General features: G+C 59.2%; 1 protein-coding gene across 1 annotated transcript in view; it reads right to left on the reverse strand.

Moving 5' to 3' along the window:
- The window catches only part of PHACTR3 (phosphatase and actin regulator 3), a 202,642-nt gene that overhangs the window by 67,398 nt on the left and 108,616 nt on the right, over positions 1 to 26,628 (reverse strand). Inside the window, exons 2-5 of the mRNA XM_032878877.1 lie at positions 22,044 to 22,205; positions 18,772 to 18,849; positions 12,614 to 12,796; positions 3,966 to 4,178 (exon numbers count right to left, since the gene is read on the reverse strand). Coding sequence (XP_032734768.1) covers positions 3,966 to 4,178; positions 12,614 to 12,796; positions 18,772 to 18,849; positions 22,044 to 22,205 — 636 coding nt within the window. The remainder of the gene's footprint in view (positions 1 to 3,965; positions 4,179 to 12,613; positions 12,797 to 18,771; positions 18,850 to 22,043; positions 22,206 to 26,628) is intronic.

Genomic DNA, 26,628 nt, shown 5'->3' on the forward strand with positions numbered 1-26,628 from the left:
TGAGGCTTCCCTCCCTAACAGATACTTTCGGAACGCTCACTCCAAGCCCTGCACGGCATTGGGCTCGGGGCAGCTGAAAGCATGGGTTTGCTCATTACATAGATCTGGCGTCCAGTCTCCATCGGCTACTTACCAGCTGGAAGACTCCCCACCACCCAGCCTCCCAGGCAAGCCCCCTGAACTCTCAAAGCCTCAGCCTTCTTGTCTGTAAAATGGGCCAAGAGCTCCCTGACAGGGCAGCAGGAGCCCGGCAGCTGGGGGGGGGGGCTGGCATGTGTTACGTGTTCATACACAGACTCGCTCCCAGACTGGTCTCTGTAGACGCAGCCTCCAGGCTCCACCAATTTGTTTGATTGGGTACAAACAAACCAACTCCCTTCTCAGCCTCATCAGGAAGAGAGAGAGACACACACAGATCTAAGCCACTCCGTAAAAGACAAAGCCTTTATTGACGCAATCCTAGAAGGTGGACGGTGACAATAAATGCACACGCACACGCATGCACACACACACACGCCTAGAAGGAAAACTTTAAGTCTCACTGAAACATGTCATTTCTCTTTCTTCACAAGCACCAAACAGCCCAGGCCTTGTTCTCAATGGGCCTCCAGGCCGGTCGGGTGGAGCCAGGAAGGAAAGGCGGACGGAAAGCCAACACAAGGGTTTTAGGGAGAGATGGGCTCAGGCCAGGGCTGAGGGAGTAGGTGGGCTGGTGACAGGGCTCAGGCGAGGCTTCTCAGCAGGACCTTCTTAGCTGACGGACACCCAAGGGATGAGACGGTGCCAGCCAGAGTCCGACAGAGCAGGTGGGGCTCTATCCCGAGTGTGGCCCCCAGACCATCCCAGTTGTCCACACTCCGCTAGCTCATGCCCCGCCAACCTCCGTCCCTGCTCGTCCTGGGGACCACACCCCAAGTAGGTGATGCCCTGCCGTTGCCTGGAATCCCTGCCCCACACTTGCTAGGAAGGCGTCCCTAGCCCAGGGAGATGGAGGGGACATGCATTGCCTGGGCTCACTCAGCCGGGACTCTGAGGGGGTCTCCACACCCCATCAATCACGGGTGTACGGAGTGAGGGCTTCCCCCGTGCTGCTCCGCTGACCACTTTCCCGGCCCGCCTCCTCCAGCCTTGCCGGGGCGCCTCTCACCCTTCCCGTGTCTCAGGTGTGGAACCAGGCTCCAAAGCCAACTCCGAGTTGTGTCTCCAGGGTGTGGCAGGGGCTGGGACTAGAACGCCTCTGAGTGTAGCTAGCAGAGGCCATGGGACCCCCGTGTGGAGGGGTAGCTGTCCCCCAGCTGGGCAGGAGCAGCTCTGCCCTGAGGGGGGTTCGCTCACATGGGCCCAGGTCCAGGCAGGTGAGACACAGGTGAGTCAATGGACCTCACGCAGTTCCTACAAACAGGGGCGAGGTTTTCAGCCAGTGAGAGCACCTGCCCACCTTTTCGGGGCTGCTGGGACTCGGGGCTGCGGACAGGAAGACTGGTCAAGAGGAGCCCAACACGCGGATGACGGGTAAAGGTGACGTGGTTTCCCATGTTAATATTTAACACTTAAACGTATGTGAACGTTTAAAATGTTGGCAACCCATTAAAACAACTTAAGCCCCAAACAGACCCAGCAAAGCAAGTCTGTGAGTGGGCCTGGAGGCAGGGGGACGATTCCTGACCTCGGGTGGAGGCTGGGGGCACCCTCGCAGACAAGAAAGCGTCTCCTAGGGACTGGGCTTGTACCTGCTGCCCCCCTGGGTCCCAGCTAAGCCCAGCTAAGGGGCCTTTGCCTTCCTCTGCTGCCACCTAGTGCTCACACGCTGAAGCTTCCCCCAAAAGAAGAGGAAAAGAGGGAGAAGGCAGAAAAGAAGACAAGTCACCAAAATGCACTCTCGGCTGTTAAAAAGATCCAGACCAAAGCCGCCCGCCTGTGCTCTTGCTGCTCCTAGTCCGCCCCCACATCAATCCCCCCGATTTCTGGAGCTCCTTGGAAGCAGAGGGCAGAAGTCAGGGCGCTGAACCTGAGGCGTCGGACCCAGAATTTCGGCTGTGAGAGCAAGCAGTCACCATAGGGGAGCGTGCGGCCTGCGGCCGGATCCGTCCCGAGCACAGCGGACACAGGCCATCTCGGGCTGCTGAGCTACCCCAGGACCAGAGCGAACTGCAGGTGAGCCAGAAGAAAACGTGCTGGACGGTGCCCGGTCGGATGGATTTCCCGGTTTCAGGTCTCCACGGGTGGAGAAGAAATTGATCACAGGACAGGAGCAAGACACAGGACCGTGAGATCCTGATCAATGCTTTCATCTGGGGGCCCTATCGCCAGCACCCTGCAGGCCTGGACTCCTTCCCAGAGATGCAGAAGCAGGTGGGCGGGGCTCGGGACACACATCTGCTCCACCGATTGCAGCTGCGTGCACTCACTGAGCACCTGCTGTATGCCCAGTGGGGGTCCCAGGCTGCTGTCTGGGGTCTGGTGGGGGCCGGTGGGGTCCTAGGCTGCGGTCACCAAGTCCCACCAATGGGGTAGCTCACAACAACAAGACTTCATTCTCTTGTGGTTGTCGGTTGCCAGACAAGTCCAAGACCAAGGGGTCAGGAGGACTGGAGGCTTCTGAGGGCTGAGTGAGAAACGTGCCAGCCTCCCTCCAGCTCCTGGTGGCCGCTGGCAAGCCTCAGCACACCTTGGCTTGCAAACAGGTCACTCCGATCTCTGTCTCCCCCTCATCTTCTGTGTCCTTTTTTGTCACTTGTAAGGACGTTCTCACTGGATTTAGGGCCCACCTGAAGGCAGGATGATTTCTTCTTTTTCCTGATGTAATTATGTCTGCAAAGACCCTTTGCCAAAGAAAGCCACTTTCCGAGGTTCCAGATAGAAGTGAATTTTAAGGGGACACTGTTCAACCCATGGGGCAAGGTGAAGGGATGTGGCGGGTACCAGAAGGCAAGGTGCACGTTGCTGCGGGGCTGGGGTCGGCACTGATGGGGGGAAGCAAGGAGAAGAATTCTATAGCGGGGGTGGGGGTGTCACAAGCCTCAGGCCCAGAAGTGGGATCGAGTCTCCATTAGCCAAGGGACCCGGGACATGTTGCTGGAGCCCCCTGAGCCTCTGTCTCTTTAACTATGAATTGAGCACACATCGCCTCCCCCAAGAGGCTGGCACGTGCATTAGGAACAGGCGGTGTGTACCCGGGCCTCCTTGTGGCCCAGCAAGAGGGACGGAGCGGCAAGGAGGGTAGAGGTCAGAGCCGCTCAGGTCTGCCATCCATGTGCTCTCCTGGCCCGCGACCCCCCGAGGCAGCGGGGAATCATCTACTCTTCAGGAGAGTCTCCTCTTACGGAAGGACCTGCTTTCCCCCTGAGACCAGGCGTGTCTCCTGTTTCTATCCGTGATAGGACAAGAAATGCCCAAACTCCAAAAGCGAATGTTTCCACTTCTGGGATTCAGCCAGTATGGCCAACGCTACGGAAGCGGATGCCTTTTGGGGCCTCCGCCTGGCCGCGCTCCCCTCTCGGATCTCCGCCCTACAGACCAGTGTTTATCTCTCATTCTGCCCCGCAGGATGGAGCTCACTGGGGAGACGAGACCGTGAGAGAGAAAGATGGAGGAAGAGGAGGGCATGGAGTGGGGGAGGAAGGAGAGAGGGAGAGAGAGAGGAGAGCAACAGAGCAGAGGACACCTGAACACCCGGACAGACAGACAGACAAGTCCTCATTCTGGGGGCCGGCTGCACCTTCTGCAGGAGGTTCTGGAGGACACCTTGGGCCTCTGCTGACAGACTGGCCCGTTCGCTCGAGGGCGCCCAAGAGGTCTCCTCCTGACAGCCAGAGCTCCTTCCTAAGAACTGCTCTCCTGCCTCCCGTTCTGCTCCCTGGACCTGCCCAGAGCCCAGACCCCAAAAGCAAAGTGTGAGAGCCCGCCCACGTGGGAGCCCCCCAGGCCGAGGGCGTGCGCTGACGAATGGAAGGACGTGGACCCACCTGTGACGTTTTTCGTGGTTTGGGAGCCTGCCTTGGGCGGCGGGGTGGGCAACAGCGGGGGGCTGGGGAGTTGGCCCACGGGTCTCTCCAGGGCTCTGGGAGGACTGTCCAGGGAGTCAGACCCAGCTACGGCTTGAGAGGGCTCGTCCGTGGTTGGCGGGAGGCTGCCGGTGGCGTCTGCTTCTTCACCTCTGGATGTGGACGGCATCTCGGCTGGTTCAAAGGCAAAACAGAGCATTGATAAGCTACTCTTCCTCCGGCCAGGGTGGATGTGAGCGAGGACAGTAAGGAGGCTTGGGCTGGGTGGGATTGGAACAGGAGCAGCGGACAGAGGGGCACTTCACCTACAGACCTGACGTTGTGAGTTCAGAGGTCAATGAACTGTTGGAATTGGAAAGGGAGAAGGGGGGAGGGACAGAAGGGGAGGAGGGGAAGGGGAGGGAGGAACTTCAAGAGCGCAGGTGGCACCAAAGTTCCTGCTCCCCCGACCAGGGATGGTGACTATCACAGGCTTCGGAAGGAGACATGCCCAGGCTCCCATCAGCTGCTGCTCTGTGATCCCGGTAAATCACTAAAAAACCCCCCGTGCCTCCATTTACCCACACGTGACATCTGATGGCAAACACCAGGAGTCCCTCATGGGGTCGCTGTAAGGGTTAAACAGGAAGTAACGATGAGATGAGCAACTCAGCAGCTACTGACTTTATGGGTCTGGTTTTCCACAGCCCCGGCCCCTGGCATGGAGGTCCCAGCAGGTGGCACGGGAGGCAGGGCGCTCCAGCGGTGAGGAAGTCAGCCTGCTCAGAGCCCTGTGGCCACTCCCTCAGCACCATCCCCAAGCCTGTCGACCCCTCGGCCTTCTCCCAGTCCATGTTCACTTTTCCCTTCATGCAGGTCAAGTTCTACCGGTCATCACTACACCACCCATCCCACGGGCACCCCCAAGTCCTCTGCCTCACTTCCTTTCCATTTAGCTCCCTCATGAGGCCTCTGCCCCCCAGGTCCCACCCCGTGAGTGCTGCAGGAGAAAGATGGTAGAGGAGCCCCAGTGTCCACCACCTCTGACGGCCACTGTCGGGCTCAGCTCTGCCTCAGACTCCTCCCCCCAGCTCCTCACCTCCCTCCTCCCAGGGGAAACTGAGGCCTTCAGTTGGGGATGGGGCACACTTCTTGGCTGCCTGACTCAAACACAATGGTCCTTGAAACCCCATATTGCCTCCCTCCTCCCTGATACAGGATCCCCGTGCCCACCCGAGATCCCGGCGCTCCCTGCCTTCTCAGAACACACCCGAGATGCCCAGTACGGTGCCTGCTATACATCTCACCTTATTTTTTTTAAGACCAGCTGAGGAGGAGGACACAAACACTCATTAGAAATAGCTTGGTAGAGCAGGTCCTAAAGTCACAGCGGTTCATCATCAGGGAGGGTCCTGAAGGGCAGGGCGCTGTCCGCGGTGCTGAACATACAGCGCTGGCCTGAGCCCTGCCCTCCGAAAACTTCCGAACTTCACAAGTGGACACTGCACATTCCACGGGTCCCATGTCATTACCATTTCTGTCTCTTAACTCTCCATGGCTGACTCCATGGCTGGGACACTCTTGTGGCACAACACGGGTAGGCCAATTTCTGGGCCCTGGGGGTCTGGACAAGGTAAGCAGGGTATGACCTGGCCCCACGGGTTCCCTTGGCTGTGCTGCGGAAGAAAAGGTTAACAGGAAGACTGAGCAGCCTAGGTCAGGGTCCCCACACCTGTCAGCCAGGGAAGGTCCACTTGGTGTGTCTCAGCTGTCCTCAGTTTAATACATTCCTCTTTAGCTTCCAGACACCTGTCCCCAGGTCCCTCCCGTCATACTGACCATGCCTGCTCAGCCTCTCACCAGCACCACATAGGCTGCCCAGGACCCATCCCTCAGTCCACAGCTCTAACTCTCCCATCCTGTCCTCTGGCTTCAGAATCAATCCCATCTTTCTGTCAACCCTTGACCTTCCCTCCGAGCTCCAGACTCGTACATTATCAACCACCATGACATCTCCATCTGGAGGTCAGAAAGACAAAATGAAACATTCCCAAACCCATCTCTTGATTTCCCAGGGGAAAGTCTTCCCAAGGCTTCCTCTCTCACACACTCATCCATCCATCATCCATCCACCCATCTTGCAAATGTCCTGAAACATTTGCAATTAACATTTGCAATCCTGAAACAATTATGGGGTCCAGGCAGCCTTCCAGGAGCCACAGACACAGTAAAGCAGACAGATCCTTCACCAGGCTTCCTACACACCAGCTGAGCAGCCACACTGGACACCCAATGCCTTGGCCCTTGTATGTAATTCACAGATAAATCCTGGCTGGTCTACTTCCAAAATAAACTCCCAGCCATGTCCACTTTTCCTCCCTGAGCAAGCTTCCACAGCCTCTGCCTGGACCGCAGCAGTGGTCTCCAGGGTTCTTTTCCTTCCTGCTATGCATCCTGCCCCAAATCCATTATTGAAACCAGGGGTTGGTAAACTCTTTCCATAAAGGGTTTTGCAGGCCTCTTGCAGAGTGTCTCTGTTGGTGCATCAGAGTCCAGAAGGCTGACCAATTTAAACAGCAAAACCCCCCTGCCTGTGCCCAGAGTGGGTATATGTCACCAATAGAACCTTCTGAGATGCTGGACAGGTTTCCTCCCTGTCCCTTTCAGTAGGCCACCAACCATGTTATGGCCAATGAGCAACTGACAAGTGGCCAGTGTGACTGGGAAGCTGATTTTTTTTTTTAATTTCACTTAGTTTTAATTAATTTAAGTAGTCACGCAGCCGCTGAGTTCTGTGCTGCGCAGGGCAGCTGCAGACTTCTGGGAGGTAGTCAATGGTCACAGCCCCTACCCCCTCAACCAGAGAGAGACTGCAGGGTAAGCTTCTAACAGCTCTATGGAAGTCCTCCCTCCCCACCAGCCCAAGGTGACATGCAGGTCCCCTCTTCTGCTCTGAGAGCCCCGGGACCCAATACACCAAAACCAGGTCTCACCAAAATCCCCTCCAACATCTTCCCACAGAACTCATCCAAGCTGATCACACACGGTCCCCTAGTCCCTGATCTGTCCGGGGCTCCCCAGGCTGGGAAAGAGATGCCCCAACATCTTCTTCAGCCTACACCTTCCTCTACAGATCATGTCAGTGTGCAGCCACCATTATAGTTTGCAATCTTGTGGAAATCGGAACATTAAATGAGAATTTAAACGTTAAATCAGAATCCGTTAATGTCTTAGTTGCTAAGTCAAGAAAAAAAATGAAGACAATGTCAGCTTTCCCACCTTCCCCACATTTGGGATCCTGCCCGGGGGCTGTTCATGCACGCTCCCGCCAGCAGAGGTCGCTGCTCACCCGCTGCGCCCTCAACCAGGGCTTCCGCGTCATCCTGCAAACCCCGGAGTACCGGATGGAAGGAAGGGAGGGAAGCTGAGCCAAGTTTGCGCACCCGCGACTTACCAGCACATTTTACGAAATATTCTGTTACTTCCATGTGCCCCCCACGTACTTTCTTAGGCAGCGTCTGATAAACTTTTTGTTGATGTCCAGGGACAGAGTCCGTATTTTAGGCTTAGGCAAGCAAGAGACAAGAGAATTGCATGGACACTAAGCTCCACCCTGTCCATCAGCCTGGGAGTGCTGTCCCGGTGGTGGGCATCCTTTGAGCCCATTTGTCACCCACTAGAGACATTCCAAGACCAGGAGTGACCAGTGAGACAGGAAGGTCCTGGTGGGCTGGGGGACAGCGGCTGTGTCCAGTTCCACTGCACCCGAATAACACCTGGCATGTCCTCGGTCTCAGCCGGACAGTTGGCCATGAGGGGCTGAGCCCAGATTCTGAGCAGTGGGGAAGTGTGGCCACTGGTCAGGGAGAGGAGGTCTCCGCTTGGACTCTGGGTTAACGGTGGTGGCACACTCGAGCGTGCCGTCAGACACAGGTGGCAGCTGGGTCCGACCTAGAGCCTCCACGTCACCACCCCCACCTCTACTTCAGAAAAAAACCACACTCCTGAACATTCCAGAAGCGGGGTGAAGGTGTATCCCCTGCTTGCCACTAGTTTGGGCTGCAGAATGTCATGGCTGAAAGCATGTCTGGGGATCAAGCTCCAGCTGGCCACTTCCGGGCTCTGTGGTCTTGGATGAACAACAATGTCTCTGGGCCTCTGCTTTCTCAGCTTAAAAAAAAAAAAAAAAAAAAAAGCCAGGTTGTTAAGAAAATATAATGAACAAAGTACATCCTTTCTGAATGCCACTTTCCTTTTTTAATTGGTGCCCTCACAGGCACACCAGAGCTCAGCCCCCGCCCAGCAACAGAAACACGGAACTGTCACCCGTCCCGTTCAAAGCTAAAACAACAGATCTTTCTCGGTTTTTTTAGGAAATGCTATGTTGCTGCTGTAACACATCCGCATAAAACCAAGAAAAGCAAAATTACCCCAAATACAAGGGTCCAAAGTCAACCCAAACCACCAAACTCAAACTGAGGGTCAAAGAAAACAATGGTCAGAATCTTTGTGACGTTTGGAGGGAACCCCCACTGATCCCCTCCGAACCCACACAGCAGCTGGGGGCCCGTGAAAACCACAGACCCGGCTGGGGTGTTCCCACCCAGTCAAGGAGTGCTGGCTCTGAAGCTGGGAGCTTCTTGACACATGTGTGGTCTTTCCCTCTCCCCTGCAAAGTCTGCAAAAGTCCGCTGTTTACAAAAAAAAAAAAAAAAAAAAAAAAAAGCTAACCCTCCAGGACACAATGAACAGCACAGAAGTCCCCAGGGGGTTCCTGGGGACACAAGGCCATCCCATTCTGGGCCACTGGACGTTTCCATGAACTTCCTGGATCCAAGAAGAGAGCCTAAGCCCTGCCCTGGGTTCGAGCTCTGCCCTGCTACAGTAGCTGCTCAATCCAGGTTTCTCTGTGAGGCATCACTGACAGCACAGAGGGACGGGCCACAAGCAGGTGGCTCTGTCGGGTGCTGACATGAAGGGGACAAGACTTGGTGTAGGGACAAGACTGACAGGCGAAGAGAGTCAGATCACAGCCGCCCGCCCACCCGAGCTCTGCCTCAGGCCCTGCAGACCTGGGACCCCATCGCGCCTTATCTGCGATAAGCCCCCCCTTCTCTGCGGGAGACACATTCCAGGACCCCCTGGATGCCTAGAACCACAGAGAACGCCGAACCTGACAGGTCCCGGGTCTTCTCCTCCAGATGCCTGTCAGATACGTGCAATTCACAGCCCAGGGAGAGTCACAATAATGGCAGAACAGAATCGTGATAACCACATCCTGTAAAAAAGGTTCTGTGAACGTGGTCGCTCTCTCAGAAGATCTCACTGGGCTGTGCTCACCCTTCTTGTGACGGGTGAGGCTATGAGCCAACGTGAGGAGATGTGGTGAGGAGAAGGCCGCGGGCCTGGGACTGAACACTAGGTCACCGTTGACTGTCTGATGCCATGTCAGGAGGAAATGCACCTGCTTCCAGACAGCGGCTCACGGTGGGGAACTGAGGCCACGGATGGAGGCAGGGTCCACTGCATTCACCACGTAAGGGTGTCCCATGGCAGCTCAGGGGTGGCTCCACAGACCAGGCTCTTGCCCTTCCAGGGATGGCCCGGGCGAGGGCGGACAGGTGGGCCGTGCAGGGGTACGGCCCATGGCCACGGCTGCACAGGAACACCAGCCCCGGGGTGGGTGGGGGTGACACTGATGGTTGGAAAGAAGCAGCTGCGCATGAAGATTTGGGTGAAATCTCCTTGTTTTTAAATGCTGACTTGCAATTTTTTAAGCAGTGAGTTCAAAGTCTGTTATATTATAACGTACTCCCTCCCTGAAGGGCTTTGCTCGAGGCCAGCCTTCTCCACAGCGACCTGGGGCCCCAGGGGCGGCCAGTGCTCCTGGTGCAGAGCTCCAGGCCCCAGGGCTGCCCAAGACCCCGGCGGTGACACCCCTCCCCCTGCTCAGTAGCAAAATGCAGGTGGACCCACATCCTCAGACCTGTGCGGGCAGCCGGGTCCTGTGTGCCACGTGCATTCGTCCCCGAGAGAGGCTTTTACTCTAAGGACAACGAGAACCATTCCCAGCGGCAAGCACTTACAGAGTCCTTGGGGTGTGTCAGGACAGAGTCGGGATCCCTGGGGATTCCCTCATTTTAGCAACCCTCAGAGGTGGTGTGGTCTTGTCCTCACTTACAGTTGAGAGCACAGGCTCAGAGAGGCGGAGTGACTTACCCGCGGTCACACAGCCAAGCCGAGTGCTCAGCCACATCTCAAGGCTGGGCTGGCCGTTGCTCCGAGCTCCCTAACCCCCTCCCCGGTTACACGAGCTGGTGCGCCCGTGGTGCGTAGAACAGAGCCCTGCGTTCAACCCGCCTCCTTCAGACATTACAGACTTTTCTCCGTGTTCTGTGCTTTGGTTTGCTGCATTTTCTGCTACATGAACTCACGCTTTCATTTTAACTTCTCTATTGGGACACAAGCCTCTCGCCACCCTCCACGAGAAACCCACTCGCCTCATGCTAACGAGAGCAAACATCACTGCTGAGTTTCTAGTGCTTCTCCCGGTACCAACTACATAAACTCTCTCTCCTGCCCCAGGGACTCAGGACCCCACGGAGGGCAGGAATGGGGAGTCCAGTGGCTGGAGGAGGCCCCACACTGACCAGAGACGGTGGTCTCGCTCGCTCCCCAGGTGCTGGCCTGCCCTGCAGCCCCGTGCCCTCCCACAGGGCAAATCCACTGGGCCTCCACCTCCCTCTCCGTCCCCTGGGTTCCAACCGCCTTCAGCCTCTCTCTCTCCATCCTACCCTGGCTCTGACCACATGCACCGACATTGCGTTCTGTGGAAGTGCCATGGTCTGCCCCGCTCCCCGGCCAACCGCAGCCCCCGAAACCCAGCCTGGGGGCTGCTTCTGCAGGGAAGGCTTGCAGGCAGAGCCATGTGCCTTCGTTCCAAGTCTTCTGTGGCTGCTCCTGGGCTACATGGAGAAGGGAAGCAGTTTCATCAGGAACCTGACACTTCCGTGGCCGCGTGCAGAAGCAGCTTGAGGAGCCTGTTTCCAGTCTCTGCAAGGTTCCTCCCCTGCTCGGGGATGCTCTTTCCTGCCCCCTCTTCCCAGCCAACGCCTTTTCATCCCCAGCTCCCAGGCTCAGGGAGGAGCCCCACGGGCACGCCCACTGTCATGGACTTCGCTCAAGGTGGTCTGCAGGTTTGCTCACCTCCTCCCATGGCTCAGGGTCGGGTGGCAACGGGACCCAGACACGTTCGCCATTATGAGCCCAGACCGACAGCACATCCTACCTGGAAGAAAGTCCTTAATACGAACCTGTGCTCTCCACAGACCAACTCTGCTCTCAAGAACCCCATCTCTACACCAAGCGCACAGAGAAAGGAAGCCCTGAGGTTGGCGGGTGCCGAGGGGACCGGGCGCAAAGAACCGGCCGCGGAGGAGGCCCGCCCCAGCAGGGAACCAGGAGCAGCACCCCTGCAGAGCGGGAGGCTCTGTGGCCAAGGGAGGGGCTCGCCAGCCATCCCTCTGATGGAGTCTAGGGCCTGGAGACCCCAGGACAGTCCCAAAGGTCACAACCCTTCAGACCCCAAACTCCTACAACATCCCCAGGCTGGGGTGGAACCGGAGAGACACAGGCACCCCCAGGAAAGGCAGAGCAGAGCTCTTGGCCGGGGTCCGCTGACCCTCGAGGGGTTCCGCTGGCCAGGGACATTGGGGAAACACAGAGCCCTGTTGGCAGAGGAAGGCCGCAGGGAAGAGACGCCCACCTGCCTCCGAAGCCCGAGAACCCGGCGGCCCATCCACGCAGCCGGACTTCCAGCCTCCCACACGGGTGGAGACCAGGTCTGACGCATTCATAGCTGCCAACGTCCCGGGGGAAAAGACCCCCCCCCCCCCGCCCAACACATTTTTCTATAAAAAACTCCACTCCTGGGTCTGAAGAAGAGCGCTGGGTATTTCAAAGCACCAGGGGCTCCCGGGTGGGCTCGTGTTGGGTGACCTCTCCACCTTCCTTTCCTCCCCATCTGCTTCCTCAGCCAGCGCCTGGTGGCCCCAGCGAGGACCCGGGTCAACTCCTCTTACCTCCAAACAACCCTGAATAGGAACCACCACCTTTCCCACCTCTTGGAGGCTGGAAGGGGGGCTCTGAGCAGCACTCCCAGCACGCCCCACGGAGGCGAGCAACGAGAGAAGCATCCGGCACCCCAGCAGCATCCCCAGGCCCCAGGTGCCATGTGGTAGGCACGGAGGACGGGCGCTGCCAGGGAGGCAGCCCCTGTGGAGGATCTGGGCCACTAGGGAGGTCCCTCTTCCTCAACCTGCCCCACAGCCTGGGGCTCAACTAAGATGCTCCCACTGGGCCCTGGGTCCCTTGGAGAGAATTTTCCTGTTCTGAAGTTCCCAGAGGCACGCAGCTCTGTCCCAGGAAGAATGAAACGGGGAGGCCCCTGTGAACGTCTCCAAGCACCTACAACCTGCTGACTGTGCCAGGCTCGCGAAGACCAGGAGAGAAAAATGCTCTGGCGAGTGTTGAAACCCAACCACAGGAGCCGAGAATGCTACCCCAGGGGGCCCCCCCGTGCCGACGGCCGTCCCAACAGCAGCTCGGCCCAGCACGGTCATGGCCAGTACCTGTGTCGTCACAATGGGAGTCCAAGGACAGCGGCTCGTCCAGGGATGAGGGGTCCGTCCCCGTGGCCAGAGGACTTCCGGGCGGGGCTTCATCGGAAGTCAGCGTCTCCTGCTTGGGGGTGGAGGGCTCGCTCTGTGCGGCCCGGGGCCCTCCGTCGGGGCTGCAGGCTTTGCTTTCAGCATCTGCGAGGAAATCCAGCCATCAGCCGAGTCCCCATCTCCCTCCCTACGTGCCTTCACTCGTGCGAGGGGCCTTCCTGGGAAGAGTGGCACCCCAGGCCCCGGCATGGTACCCCCGTCTCTCCCCCACACCTCCCTGGACTCCCTCTCCACATCTGGGCTTCCTAAGGAGGCCCAGGCACTGCCGTATCCCCAGCCCCCCAGCCTCTGTCCACTGCCTGCCCACAGGAGACTGGCCATAACCCCCGCCCACATCGGTACCCCCGTGGTGCCCCCCGTTCCCATGCTGGCCTCTGCCCTCTGGTTTGCTTTGGCCAACGGGGCCTTGAAGCAGCAGTGACTTCAGAAGTGCTCGCACACCCCCACAATTGAGCCCCCCCACCGGCCTCACTGCCTGGATGGGCTGGGCCCAAGGGCTGGGGACAAAAGGCAGATGCACAAAACGGGGCTGCTCCCGTCCAGCCAGCAGAGACCGGCCCCAGACGGGACGACACCCACCGACGGCTGTCTGCCCCGAGGAGCTACAGGGGTTACAGAGCATTCTCGTGGCTACAGGTAACCGGTCCATTTCCGTGCCCACTGCTCCACATCGGTCCCCTGGCACACAAACCGCTATCACCCACGGTGCGCCCAGGCCTGCATCCACCCCAGGAAGGCGGTGGGGAGTAAGAGTCTATCCCTGCCCCCCGCTGGCTCACGCTGAGGCACTGGAAGCCCAGGACTGAAGCGGGTCAGAGCAGGGAGTCCGTAAGTGCAGACGAGAGGCCTCCAAAGAAACGACCCCAGGCTTCCGGGAGGACTGAAGGGAGGGCTCTGTGCCTCCCCTTGCTTGGGGTGCAGTTGCTGGAGCCCTTGAGGGTCTGGCCTGGGAGGGATCGTTTACCTCCAGCCCCCGACTTAACTAGGAGGGCGTGGTGCTCAGGGACACACCTCGGCCAGTCCCACAGCCACCAGATGGCAGGTCCGGGCTTAGAAACAGCCAGCAAATGATAACCACTTCCGAGATGCAGAGCAGACTGGGCACAGAACCCCGCACACCCCCTCAGATGCCACATGGCGTGCACGAGGCCACCCTGCGCAGAGCGGCACTGCAGGGTCATGAGCCTGGTCCGGGACCACTGCCTCCCATCACTGTGGGGCCTGGGGCGGGTGCTGACCTCAGATCAGTGCTCCCTTCAGCCCACCCGCTGCCTTCTGGGCCTCAAACAACGTCCCTTTTACCCCCAGAGTGGCACAAGAAGGAGAAGGTCTCGCTCCCCGCGCGTCCCATCCCATGGCAGGCCTCTCCGGCTTCCACTTCCTCACCTCGGAAAAGATGGGGAGAATGACGTCACTGCAGGCTTCATGGCACCCGTGTGGGGATTAAGTGGGTGCATCTACAAAGCACCCCCGCAGAAAAGACGCCCTGTGCCTGCCACGACCCTAACTGCCGCTGATGAGCGCTGATGGACAGACTGCCCCGGCCCCAGGCTGGGGGCAGGCGCCCAGGTGAGAGCAACGGGCTTCCCCCGCAGAGCCCTCACTGCACCCAGGACGTGGGCCCAGCCCACTCATGTGACCCTGCAGGGACGGGAGTGGCCACCATGGCCCAGCAGCTCCTCCCCTCGAGGCCACAGCCCTCTCCCCGGGAAGGGCAGAAATGTCAGCCAGGCCCAAGTCTGGAGATCTGCGGCTGGGAAGGACTCATCTCTGCAGCCGTGTCCCCTGACTAGAGGGTCCAGGCGAGGGCTCAGCAACCTTTCCCAAAAACAGAGCAGAAGGCTAGTATTTTAGACTTTGTGGCCCACATGCCATCTGGCCCAGAAATTGAAAGTCTTCAATTTTTTTATTTTTTTATTTTTACAAAAAGTGCTCTAAGTTTCAAAACCTTGACTCTGCCCAAGGGCCTTCCAAAAACTGGTCCTGGGCCAGGTCTGGCCTGCAGACCAACAGCACAGTTCACCTGACCAGCCCCGACCCGGGAAAAGATGCAGACGCCAGCTGGGAGAACACAGCCAGGGGACACGATGAAAGGTCACAGAGCTCAAGCTCAAAACCGGGCTTTCTCCCCTCCCTTGCTCAGGGCTGGTTTCCACGTCCTCGACACACGGCCCGGATGGGCTCTGCCCTCAGCTTACAGGGTCAGTGGCACAGAGGCCGGCCAGCACGGATGGCAAGCTGTGCCCCGCCAGAGGCCCAGCACGGGCCCCACACAAGCACCGAGTCAGACGAACGCACACCTTTGCCAGGCAAGGCTGGAACCCGCCGTTTAGAGAGGCGGACTCCCGGTCTTATGAAGGACAGGCCATCTCCTGCCAGTGACGACACTGCGGTTTGTGCCAGTGACCGCCCCCTCCCCCGCCGTCATCATCACCAACCAGACAGCAGTCAGAATGTTGAATCAGGAAGGCCCACGGGTCTGCACCTGTCCCTGGCCTGGCGGTCTCTAGCAGACAGGCCATGGCAGCGTCCCCCATGTGCGCCCAGCTTGGGGCACCTGTAGGACTCTTCTGGACTGTGCTCAGAGCTCCCGTTCACAATCCCGTTCAATGAAAAGTTACAGTTCCCAAAATAGCGCTGCTGGCAGGGCCGTTGCTAAGGAACGCCGGCCGGGGCGGGGGGAGCTGTGGGTGGCTGTCCCCTGGGCCTCACTGTTCAGCCAGCGCTCCCTCCCAGCCCTTTCTGTCAGATGCCCACCCTACCCCGAGTGCTGCGGGGGCACCCAGTGTAGCACCTGTGCTACACGGAGCAGCCACGGCGACTGGGACCGTCACTCGCAGACACACGCACGCGCGCACACACACAGACACACACACACACGTGCGCGCACATGCTGCCCCAGGCGTCCCTGCCACACAGAACCACACACATGTGATTTGTCACTGCCCAATCCCCCCCTTCCCCGCCAAGAAAGGAAACCTCGTGCCTCCCAGGTCAGCGATCACAGCATCAGGGGGACAACCATCTCCTCTCCCGTGGTAGAGGACGAAATTCCTTCAGGTAGGCGAAGGCCAAGTGCACACATGCGGGAAGATGGAGGATGCATGCCCCTTACTGGCTGCCTTCGGCAAGGGACGGAATGGAGGGGCCTGGGGGGCGCTGGCTGGCCTCATCCATCACTGAGGAGTCAGAGGAATGTGACCAAAGCAGGGAAGATGGGCGCGCGGGGGTGAGGGGGTCACCTCCTTCCTCCCCACCCATGCCTGGTCCACCTCCCCTGTCTTTTAACAGCAGCCACGGGTCCCTCCCAGGTTCCAACAGACCACCAGGCTTTTCGGAACAAGAAGAGGGGTGGGTCAGGCTGGTTGATATAATGCTCAGACTCCTAGGATCAGAAGACAACAGCCCCAGAGAGGGACATAGGCTCGCCCCCCGGGGCTCCCCCCGCCTGGGAGCACCGCCCTGCAGCTTATTGCTTTGTGGGCAATTTCCAGGTGCCAGGTGTGGGGTGCGACCCGGGTGTGGGTTCGTTCTGGCCACAGAAGCTCAAGTGTGAGGTCTGGGGCACCTCTGCAGCGTCCCTGGCCAAGCCCGTGGTCACGGCCCCCCTCCCCGCCGGGGGCCAGCAGGGCGCAGGCTCAGTGACGCGGCCCGAGGCAGGGAGGCACTCGGACTGCAGGCACAGGCCTGGCCGAGACCAATCACGCCCCACCCCTACCCCAGACAGAGGCCAGCAGAGCGGAGGGGCTCACCGCTCCACTCCCAGCCCAGAGCCCAGAGGGGGCCCACACCCTGACCAGGGACTCTTAGCCACCAACAGAAACACTGGGACAAGCCAGGGCCGGCCTCCACCCCCAGGGCAAAAGATGTTTTCTGAGCACTGGCAGGGCAGAAACACCAGTGCGGGCTGGTAATCAGCCCAGGGGGCTGCTGCCCCACACGGCCCGGATCCCACTGTCCCTGCCGCTCCGGGGAGGGCACACGCAGGACAGAGGCCTGCAGAACAAGAGCACGTCCCCCTCCTCTCCCTGACCCCAGGCCCCTTCCCAGAAGCACCCCTACCACCCTGCTGACGGGCCTCCCCTTAGCGACTCCCCGGGAAGGTCCACTGCAGACCCACTTGGCCCACACCCTGCTCAGCCCTGGGCTTATCACCCACCAGGAGTGCAGGGAAGAGGCCAGGCTCTGTGGGACCTGCCCCCCCTCCAACCTCCCTGCACCTCACCCACCTTCTCCCCTTCCACCACTGGGCCCTGCTCGGGGCTGGAAAATGGGCCCCACCCCCACCCTGTGCTCTCCAGCTCTCCGCTTCTCAACCCTGCTGGCACACGGCCGGGGGCAGCTGGGGGGCTTATGAAGCGCAGGTGCCCGCATCCCAGCCCAGAGCCGCTCGCGGGCACGCTCCCCAGGTGATGGTAACGAGCAGCGGGCTCCGGAGCCCGTTCTGATGTCCTGGGGTCCCACTGAGACATCACGCCCTGCCCCCCAGGTCGGGTCAGGGCCTTGCGTCTTGTTCTCTGGGCATGACACAGCTGGGCTGTGACTTTCTGTTGGCTTATGGGGTTACTGACCGAGGCATCCATCCGGGAGCGCATTTCCAACCCCTGAGGAAGGACAGACTCTGTGTTGGACCCACCTGGCTCGCAGCTCATAATCACTCAGCAGGACACAGTGGGATCTAGCGTGGGGGGTTGGCAAATGACACGCCGGGAGCCAAGGCCGGACACCGCCTGCTCCATGTGGCCTGTCCATCCTTCAGATGACATCTTTTAACGGGGCTCAGAGTTGAAGAAAAGCACAGCCCTCCTCTGCAAGGCCCCCCTTTGCTTCTCTGACAGGAATCAAATCCACACCTTGGCTTCCCCTTCATTCAGTGGCCAAAATAACTTCTAAGATGGGTGATAAAGAGGCCTTAATGCTGTTCTTATCCTCCCTTCTCTTCCCTTCCCCAAAGTCTGCAGGAAGGTCTGCTGGTGACATATTCAAAATGTGGAGTTTAGAGCTGCGTTGTCCCATCCCGACTAAAACAGTCCAGACTTCCATCAGCAACGACAGTACCCCAAATCTGAGGGTCAGACATTCAACACCTGAGTGCCACAGCACCCGGGACAAAGCACCCCACTCACACGTGACGTTCCATCCCCCGGAGGAAGCGATTTCGGGGGCCGGTTTCCCAGGAACGTGGCATCATGAAAACCTGTCCCTCTGCAGCTGAAGAGGAGAAATGAGGACAGAGGCCGAGCCCACTCACACCGGGAACCCCCAGCTTCCTGAGGCCTCTTCCCAGTCCCGATGCTGGGACCAAGCCACAAAAACCCTGGACACGGGGACGGGAGTTCCACATGCCCGCACAGCCTCGGGGAGCTGACGGCACGCCGCCAGGTCCCCCAGTTGGGACGTGGGAGCTCCCGGCCATGGCTAGGTCTGTCGACACCTGCGTCTCCTAGAAGGACCAAGCACGGAAGGTGTGCGTGAGGACCCGAGCCCTGTGGCTCGTCACCTCTGAGCGCGCCAGAACAGGCGGGAGCTCCAGAACATTGTGAACGATCGCCAGCGAGCACACGCCCCGTGGTGAGACCTCTGGAGCCGTGTGGACGGTGTCCGGGCCCTGGGCTGCGTGACCCCGGGGCAAGCCACCCCAGACCCTCACGTTCCTCATCTGTAGAGTGGGGTAAGCACCAGTCCGGGGGCTGGGGGCGCAGGGAAGGGATGGGACGGGTCAGCACCCAGGACACCGTCAATGCTTCCCAAGGGTGACAGGGTACGAGAGGGCCTCGTGAGTCAGAACCACCTGCCCGAGTCGGGGATTGGGACGGAACTCGAAACGAAAGCCAACGCCACCAGCTTGGGGGAAGCAGGACAGAGGGCCAGCCTGCCCCACCGCCAGGCAGATGACGGCTCTCAGCTCCATGCCGGGTGCAGAGGTGGCCCGGAACCTCAGGACAAGCCTGACAGGGAACGGCCCCTGGGGAGACCCCGCTGGGGCCCAGCCCCTGCATCTGGACCCTGGGCCCCCCGATAGCCGCTCCACCTCCGACGGGCCTCTGGGTCCCACTTACCCCGCTCCATCATCTCCAGCAGACCCTTCTTGATGAGCTCCTCCCGGCCTTGCCTGCCGGCCATCTTCTTCTCCAATGCTGCGCAACACACAAACGTGCCAGTGAGTCACCACGGGGCCCGCCTGCGCCTCCCCCTTATAGCAGGGGACTGCAGGGTCGGGGGCCACAGGCAGGGGCCGTGTCCAGGAACCACAAGCTTTCCTACTATGCACTCTGCTGAGCACCGCACAGCCCCAGACGCCCCAGACTTAAGGCAGGGGGATCGCTCTGCTGGACAATCTCCTTTCTCTGTCCAGGAAACAATTTGCCTACGAAAGAACTCGGTTTCAAATACGACCCCATGCAATTCCTCAAACCCTTTCTTGGAAAGATGCCAACTGCAACTATGAACCGTGATCACAGAGGGCATGAGGTCCCCCACGTGTGCAAGCACTCTGCCTGGTGAGGACGGCAGTGGGGGACATGGAACAGAGCCAGCCCTTCCCTTCGGAGCTTGAAGACTAGCGGCAGAGGACAAACAGGTGATGGCAATGAAGTTATGGATTTAGAAATACTTACTGAGCATCTACTATGTGCTAAGTGCTGAGCATGCACTAGGGAGTCCCTGGGGAGAAGAACCAATGCAGCCCCCCAGTGCCCAGGGCTCCAGGAGGGAGCCGGCAGTGATACCGGGGCTGTTCTAATGATCAGAGCTAGTAAAGTATCTACTGAGCACCTACTTTGTGGCAGGCATAGGGCAGCAAGACAGGTACAGCCTCTACTTGGGGACACCAAACAATGAACATCTACAAATGAGCAAGCGGAATGACCCAGAACCCGAGGGACAGGGACGGGGTCTGGGAAGCCCTGGCTGGGCTGAGTATCGGGGCTGGCCTCCCAGCGGGTGTTCACGCTGAGAGCTGAGCATGAACAGGGAAGACCTGAGCATTGGGAAAAAGACATTTTCAGGCCAAGGGAACATAACGTCCTTTCTTAGTCCAATCTCCAGGTGCCGGAAATATGCACAAAAATGAGAAATTGAGCCCTGGCTTTGGGAGGTGTACACAGAGCGCCTGCCGTCCCGTCTAGCAGACGGGGGTGAGCAGAACCAGGGTGGAGGTGAAGACCCAGGGGGACCCATGGTCTGGGGGCCCCGCCCACAAACAGGACATCACCCGCCTTGACTCCTGAGCCTCCCAGTGACCCAAAGAGGCCACTGCGAGGGTCTGCTGTCCCCATCTCAGGGGACTGCCCAGAGCACGTTCCAGCTCAGGGCCCACATCCCAGACCACAGCCTCTGGGAGCTGTCCTTGCAGTGCTGCCCCTGCTCGCCCTTCCCAAGCCACTGTTGGCTTGTCTCCTTAAATCACCTTTAGATGTACATCATGCTAGCCAGCACCGCCTGTGAGGTCAGTAATATACTGAATAAATGGGAATAAACCCCGATGTTCGTGGGGAAGAATGATTTAGAATAAACGAAAGGCAGCCCTGATCCCCAGTTTTCCAAATGCCAGCTGCAGGCCCCCAGGTGGGGACCCCACAGGTGTTTACCTGCAGACCTCAGCCCACCTGCGGGGATCCCACAGCCCGTCACTCCCCTGCAGCACGGGACTCAGGGTGTGGAGCCCACAGACTGTGCAGCTCAACCCTCCAATTCTACAGCCCAGAGCATATCAGGGGCTCCCAGGGTCACAGAGGTCACCGTGCTCTGGTCCCCTGTGCCTTTCCCAGCTCAGTACCTTTGCATGAGCTATTCCCTCTGCTACAATGCTGTTCCCTGCTTTTCTCAAGGAGCCAATCATGCCTCGGCTCAACGGTGCCTCCTCACCTGAGACTGCTCAGATCATCCAGCCCAAAAGGAGGCCCTGCCCACCGCACCTCCCCACCAGCACCTGCTCAGGTCCTCCGTGGCCCCACTGGGGACCGGTAACCTCTCCAGGGCTGGAGCACATGCCCACTGGCCTGTTGACCCCCCACCCCCACTGGGCAGAAAGCGCTGAGTGCTCAGGTTCCCCATCTACTTGGTGCCTGGCACACAGCAGGCCGTCAGCACTCCTGCAGGAACCCTGCTCTGCCTTCATTCTCGACAAGGAGGACTGCTCAATCAGCCTCTTGGGGAGTTAAGAAATAATTTGTAAACTGTGTAACAAGTGTGAGTGGAGGGCCTGCTGCTCTCGGCAGCTCCCCCACCCCCATCAGCTCTGTCTCCTCGTCCTAAGAGCTCTGGAATCTGCAGGGCTCCAAGGATGGGAAGGAGACGGGGCCCCGGGGACCGCTAGACACAGCAGCGGGAGACCAGCCCTTCCCAGGCTGGTCTCCAAGGCCTCGACTAATCCCAGAGGCACAGCTCCCTTGTTAATGGTTTCCAGCCATAGCTAACAAGCACGTGCTCCACAGTGAGGCCTGGCGGGAGCTGAGATGCCGTCCCCCCTGGGGTTTGCTCCTCAGAGCACTGACCTCCCTCCCCTTCACCAAGGACACCCCGTTATCCAGGAATCAGATCTGAGCCAGGCTGCCACGGGTCACCCCAGCCTGTGGCCAGCTGGTTCCTGGACCCTGGGCCGGGCTTCTCCCTTGGAGCCTGGGGCCCCTCCCTGAGGTGGGTGGGGTCCCGGGAAGGGCACTGGCCTGTGGGCTGGTCCTCTGTGTTTACTTGGTCACTTTACCACCATCAGCTGTGTCATTGTCCCCACACCTGTCCTCCGTGGTCCAGTTCCTGCTGTGGACGCTAGGGGGCAGGGGCAACGGTACAACCCGGCGCAACGCAACTTCCCACAGAGCCGGGACTGGCAGGGTGTGAGGATGCCGCCTGCGGTGAGTGAGGGAAGGAAGTTTCTGGGCCCTTTGCAGGGAGAGCGCTGGGGTGGGAGAGCCCGATAGCCAGCCTCTCTCTGCAGGAAGAGCTTAGGAGCCCGGAGCAGCTGGCTCTGGTTTCCAGTAAGAGCCAGGATGAGGGCCTCGACCCTCCCAGTCACCCAGGGGCCTCCTAGGGAGGGCAGGCCCCAGTGTCGTCAGAGCGTGGTCAGCAAGGACACTTGTCCCAAGCCAGCCTCCGGGCCCCGGCCTGCAGGGACTGTGGGACTGCCAGTGACTTGTGTGCCCCGTGAGTCTGGGCGGTGAGGGGGTTACAGGTGTGTAACCTGCCCCAGCCAGGAGGTGACCCGGCAAGGCTGAGTAGCTCCTGCCATTGGGGCCCATGGAGCTCAGCCCACCCTCCCGTGGGGGCTGGGTAGGCAACGTCAGCACAGAGAAACACAGCAACCGGGGTCCCACTCCCTGTCCCCCACACTCACCGGACGTCGTCTGCTTCAACTTTTCGTTTTTCTTCTTCCTCCATTTCCAGGGCTTGAAGATCCTGCCCAGGGTGGCCAGTCTGCTGTTCCTCCTCACCGGGGGGGTTCGGATCCCTGAGACGAGATACTCGGAGCGCGCTGGGGGGGCCTGGTCCATTTCATCTGGATGGAACACCAAGGAGGGGCTCAAGTGATTACCAGCCCTACATGGCTCCATGCGGGGGGAGGTTGCTGAGGTGACTCCCCTCACCCAAGGGGCCACCAGTGACTCTCCAAAGCCTGGGGCTCATTGCCATGGGTGAGGACCCACAGGAGGCACATACCAGCACCTGAATTCCTGTGTCCCCTTCTAGGGAAACCCTCCCCCCTGGAACCCTTCTGTGGCCTGCCAGAAGCCCTCCCCCAAGTTTGCACTTGGCCACAGCAATTTGAATACTTCTCAAATTCCCCATGAAATCTCTCCCACCCCAGGACCTTTGCTCATGCTATGCCCTTCACCTGTGCTGCTCTTCTTGGCTTCTTTGCCCTGTCAACTTCAGCCACTGCTAAATCTGACTTTCTCTACAAGGCTGCACCTTCTCCTGCCCCAGACAAGGTGCTGAGCTTTGCCTTCTGCTCCTGAAGCTACTTGTGCCAGCATCGAGGAGTCGCAATGGTCCCTGGGTGCCTGCCCTCCCGCTCAGCTGTCAGCTCTCTGCCTTGACCCTCAGCTTAGGCCTGGCCATGGTCCTCACTGGAGAGCCATGGAAGGAGTCGGTCCATGAACAGGCCAAGGGAAGTAGCTCTCCTTTGGATCCTTGTTCAGAAAACTACGCTGTTTTCGCACGCTGTGGGACACATAGAGATGGACACCCAAGGACGCTCGTGGTGCCGAGACTGGTATTATCAACAGGCCACTGGCTAAGTCACTGATCATCCCTCCCATCTGTGACCCATGTATGGACATGGAAGGAAAGAGAGCAGAGAGGCAACCAGGCCACGATCGATTGCTAAGTCAAGAAAATCACACGCAGCATCACACAGCACACGCCAGCAACATGCGTGAGGGGGTCGTGCAGAGAACACGGCTGCGCGGAACATGTCTGCAGGGCACTCGAGCAACAGGGGACATGCGCTACTGGGGGCCTGGGAGAGAGGAAGACATGAGCTTCACGACTAGCCCTTCGGGAGTTTATGATGTGTTCACGTTCAAAGAAAGAAGATTCATTAGAATGGAGAACAATGCAGTGGACAAGATGGAGAAATCAGAGCAGCGTGAGAGCAACCTGCGCTGCCCCCACGGCCCACCGGACCCTGTCCACTGGGTGTGGCTAAGGCTGAGCTCAGGCCAGTGCCCAAGAGGATGGAGAAAGAAGCTTCAGTTGCCCCAAACCCCTCCTGGCCCAGGGAAGGGACCTTTCTTCCAGCAGTGACGAGGCTCCAAGTGCCCTAAGTTCCAACCTTTCCGTGTCCCTTGGGCGCACGTTCACACACCCGTCAGTGCTCCCCAGTGTGGCTGCTGGCACATGTGCCCGACCCTGGCCAGGACACTCTGTGCAGACGTGTGCACACACACACACATGTTGCCCAGCACACATGCTGCTCCCCACAGACGGGGCGGGGGGCTTCCATGTAGCCAAGAAGGCCCAGAGGGACCTGAAGCTCCCGGCAGAGCAGGGCTGGAATGAGGGGTCTCAGGAGGGTTGTCAGCAGAAGGAGGCCCCCAGAGGGGCCAGGCCCTGTGACGGCTGGTCACCATCAGATCTAGCCCTGTGCCTCATGTGACAGGGGCCCCAGGGACACGCGATCCCGGGGAGCGGCAGTCAGATGATCCCCAAGGTCTGACACCTATCAGTAGCCCAAGGCTCATGGTAAGGCACCCGCAACTTTGGCCTCAGGTTCCATGTCTGTAAAATAAAGATAATGAACATCCCAGATGCCTTGTGTTGAAAGGAAGATTCAGGGTGACCACAGAGCCTGGAAACTCAGGTAAACACATTCAACACAAAGTTCACTGAGAGTATGTTACAAACCCTGAATAATAACATTGTCTATGTTCTAAGGCTCCGTAGACACGCTGGTTACCGTACCATGCTGGCGTGAGGGGTCTCCTGGTAGAAGTTTTCCTGGTGGTTTGTATTATACAAGGAACTAGAGAATGATGATGGGGTGAAAGTCAGTCCCGGCTTGTTCTGGGTCAGGGACCACCTGACTTCCTCTCACAGTAAATCTGTAAGATACAGACTCATCCATTACACAGATGAGCACACTGAGGCTCAGAGCCGTGGGCCATCCTGCGGACTCACAGAGTGAGGAAATGCTGGAGGTTGGCATGACCTTGAGCAGTGTGATTCCAGAGACCCCCCCTTGTATCTCTAATCTGCTTCTAGGGTAACTATAAATTTGTGCCCAGAGCAGGACACAAATGGGGAAGACATCCACAAAAGGCACAAACCAGGACCGTCCCAGCCCACCAGGGAGTGTGGCCACTCTCCCTAGCCGTTACTGTTAACTGTACAGCGGAGACCGTGTCCACGGTGGCCAACAAAGCAACCCCGTGTGGGAGAACAAGCCTAGGGGTGACTTGTGGGAGAAAGCAGCTCAGTTGAGCTCATTTTTGTGCGTGTTCCCAGCACCCTCAGGGGTGCAGGAAGCGTGGGTGAGGGAGGGAGGGAGCAAGCGAAAGGAGCCCCAGGGCGTGGGTCACAGACTCCTCCCACCACCGTCTCCCCAGCTCTGCACTCCAGGCCTCCAGGCGCAGGAAGCAGACCATTCCCAGAGGCAGTTCATTCTGCGTTATTATTCTCTCCTTTCCTTTCCGCCCACAGAAGCGGCCAGAGCCACATGGCCCCGGAAGGCTGCTGTCCTGCAGGCATTTTGGCACAAGGGGGAGAGAACAGGTCAGGTCCCCCCAAGCCTCCAGGCTAGTTGGAGGAAGAAGATGAAGATCCCCAGAGAGGCGCCTGGGGACAGTGCACTGTTGTCGTCACTTGGTTTATAGCTCACAAAAGACGGGGGGCAGGTACCAGAAACACAGGGCCCACAAGATGAGCATCTGCAGAAATCCAGAGGAAGGGGGTTCTGGGCAGGACCAAGCACCCAGGGCTTAGAGATGCCACGAGGGCACAGGAGACAGGCACACTTGGGGCTCTGAGCTTCCTAGCAGCCAAAGCAAAAAGGAGCAGCACACAGAGTAAACCACAAATCAGACCCCAAATCCCACCCCATTGGCTACCCACATCACCAGGACTCCAGTCCAGGCCACCAGCAGCTCCCCCCAGATGCCCCCACGGGTGTTCTAGTCAGCCCCCTCCCACAGTGCCCCCACCCCTTTAAAAACAGAATTCTAGTCACACCACTTTTCTGCACGTTCCCTGCCCTTTCCCTTCTCCTGTAGCACAAACAGCAGCTCGATCACCAAGCCAAGACAGCTCCCCACGTCTTCATCCCGCCCCCACCCACTCACCTCTGCCACCCTCTGCCCCGTGACTTTATCATCGTCATCATCGTGCAGTAATGTTTCTGGCGTGCTACGGAAACCAGTACGGTGCGGTCATGCAGAACACAGGGGCTATGACCAGGAGTCTGGGCTCACATCCGGGCTCTGTCTCTCACAGATGGGAGTGGACGTGCTGACCCCATCTCCTCCCTGCACCCTCGCACTTCCCACGGCCTTGCTGGGGAACTGAGGGTGCCGCCCTTCCCATGTCCTTGCCTGGGGCTCAGCCACGTGGCCCGCTTGACTCCCTGCTCCCCCCACCACACCTCTGTCCCTGGTGGCTGGAACGCGTACTTGGTCCTCACACATAGCGGAGCACAGAAGGGGCCCTACTCGGGGGCTTGAACCTGACCCAAAATTCGGAAGGAGCCCCTGAGGTCTCTTCATCTCCATTTACCAAGTATCCCACATGCTGGGCCAGGACAGACACCTTCATCTGAGCAACTCCTCGGGGGCCCTGCTGTCACCAGGGAGCGGACCCCAGGTGGCAACAGGCTCCAGCACCCCTCCCCTGCACCCCGGAGGGATGTCCTCTCCCTGCCACCTCCCCCAGCGGGGCTCAGGCCCAGGGACTGGCCCAAGGACAGAAATTTCAGAAGAGACACTGTAGCATCCAGAGAAGGAATTCCTTACCGGCACCTCGAGGGCAGAGAGGGCATCAGTGAGTCACTGACTGTGTGCGTGGGGGTCCGTGGGAGCTAGAGGCGGGTGTGCGCGCTCCTGGGCACAGAGTGGCCCCCACACACTCGAGGGCACGCAGGCGTGGCTGGGGGCCAACGTGGCGGGCGGGTGTGCTCCCGCATGTGTGTCTGCAGAGGGCAGGCAGGGCTGGGTGGACGTGCGCGCCGACCCCGTCCCCCACCCGTGAATTCAGACTCCATCTCCCTGGGGCTCGGGAGGAAGCCGTTCCCCGCGCTGGGAGGCTCCCGGAGGTGCAGACGCGTTAGCAGATCCCTCCAGCCTCCGAGTAACACGGTGCTGCGCCAGGGCCACCTTTGCCACCTGGGAAGCATTAGCAGTTAATTAAGGGAAACTGTTTCCCCACAGCCGCATTCGGAAGTAAAACAGGCCTCCACGGAGCAGGCAGGGGCCTCCCGGGGCTCCCGA

Source organism: Lontra canadensis, unplaced genomic scaffold (assembly GCF_010015895.1).
Source record: "Lontra canadensis isolate GAN:19392208 unplaced genomic scaffold, GSC_riverotter_1.0 scaffold65, whole genome shotgun sequence".
NCBI lineage: Eukaryota > Metazoa > Chordata > Mammalia > Carnivora > Mustelidae > Lontra > Lontra canadensis.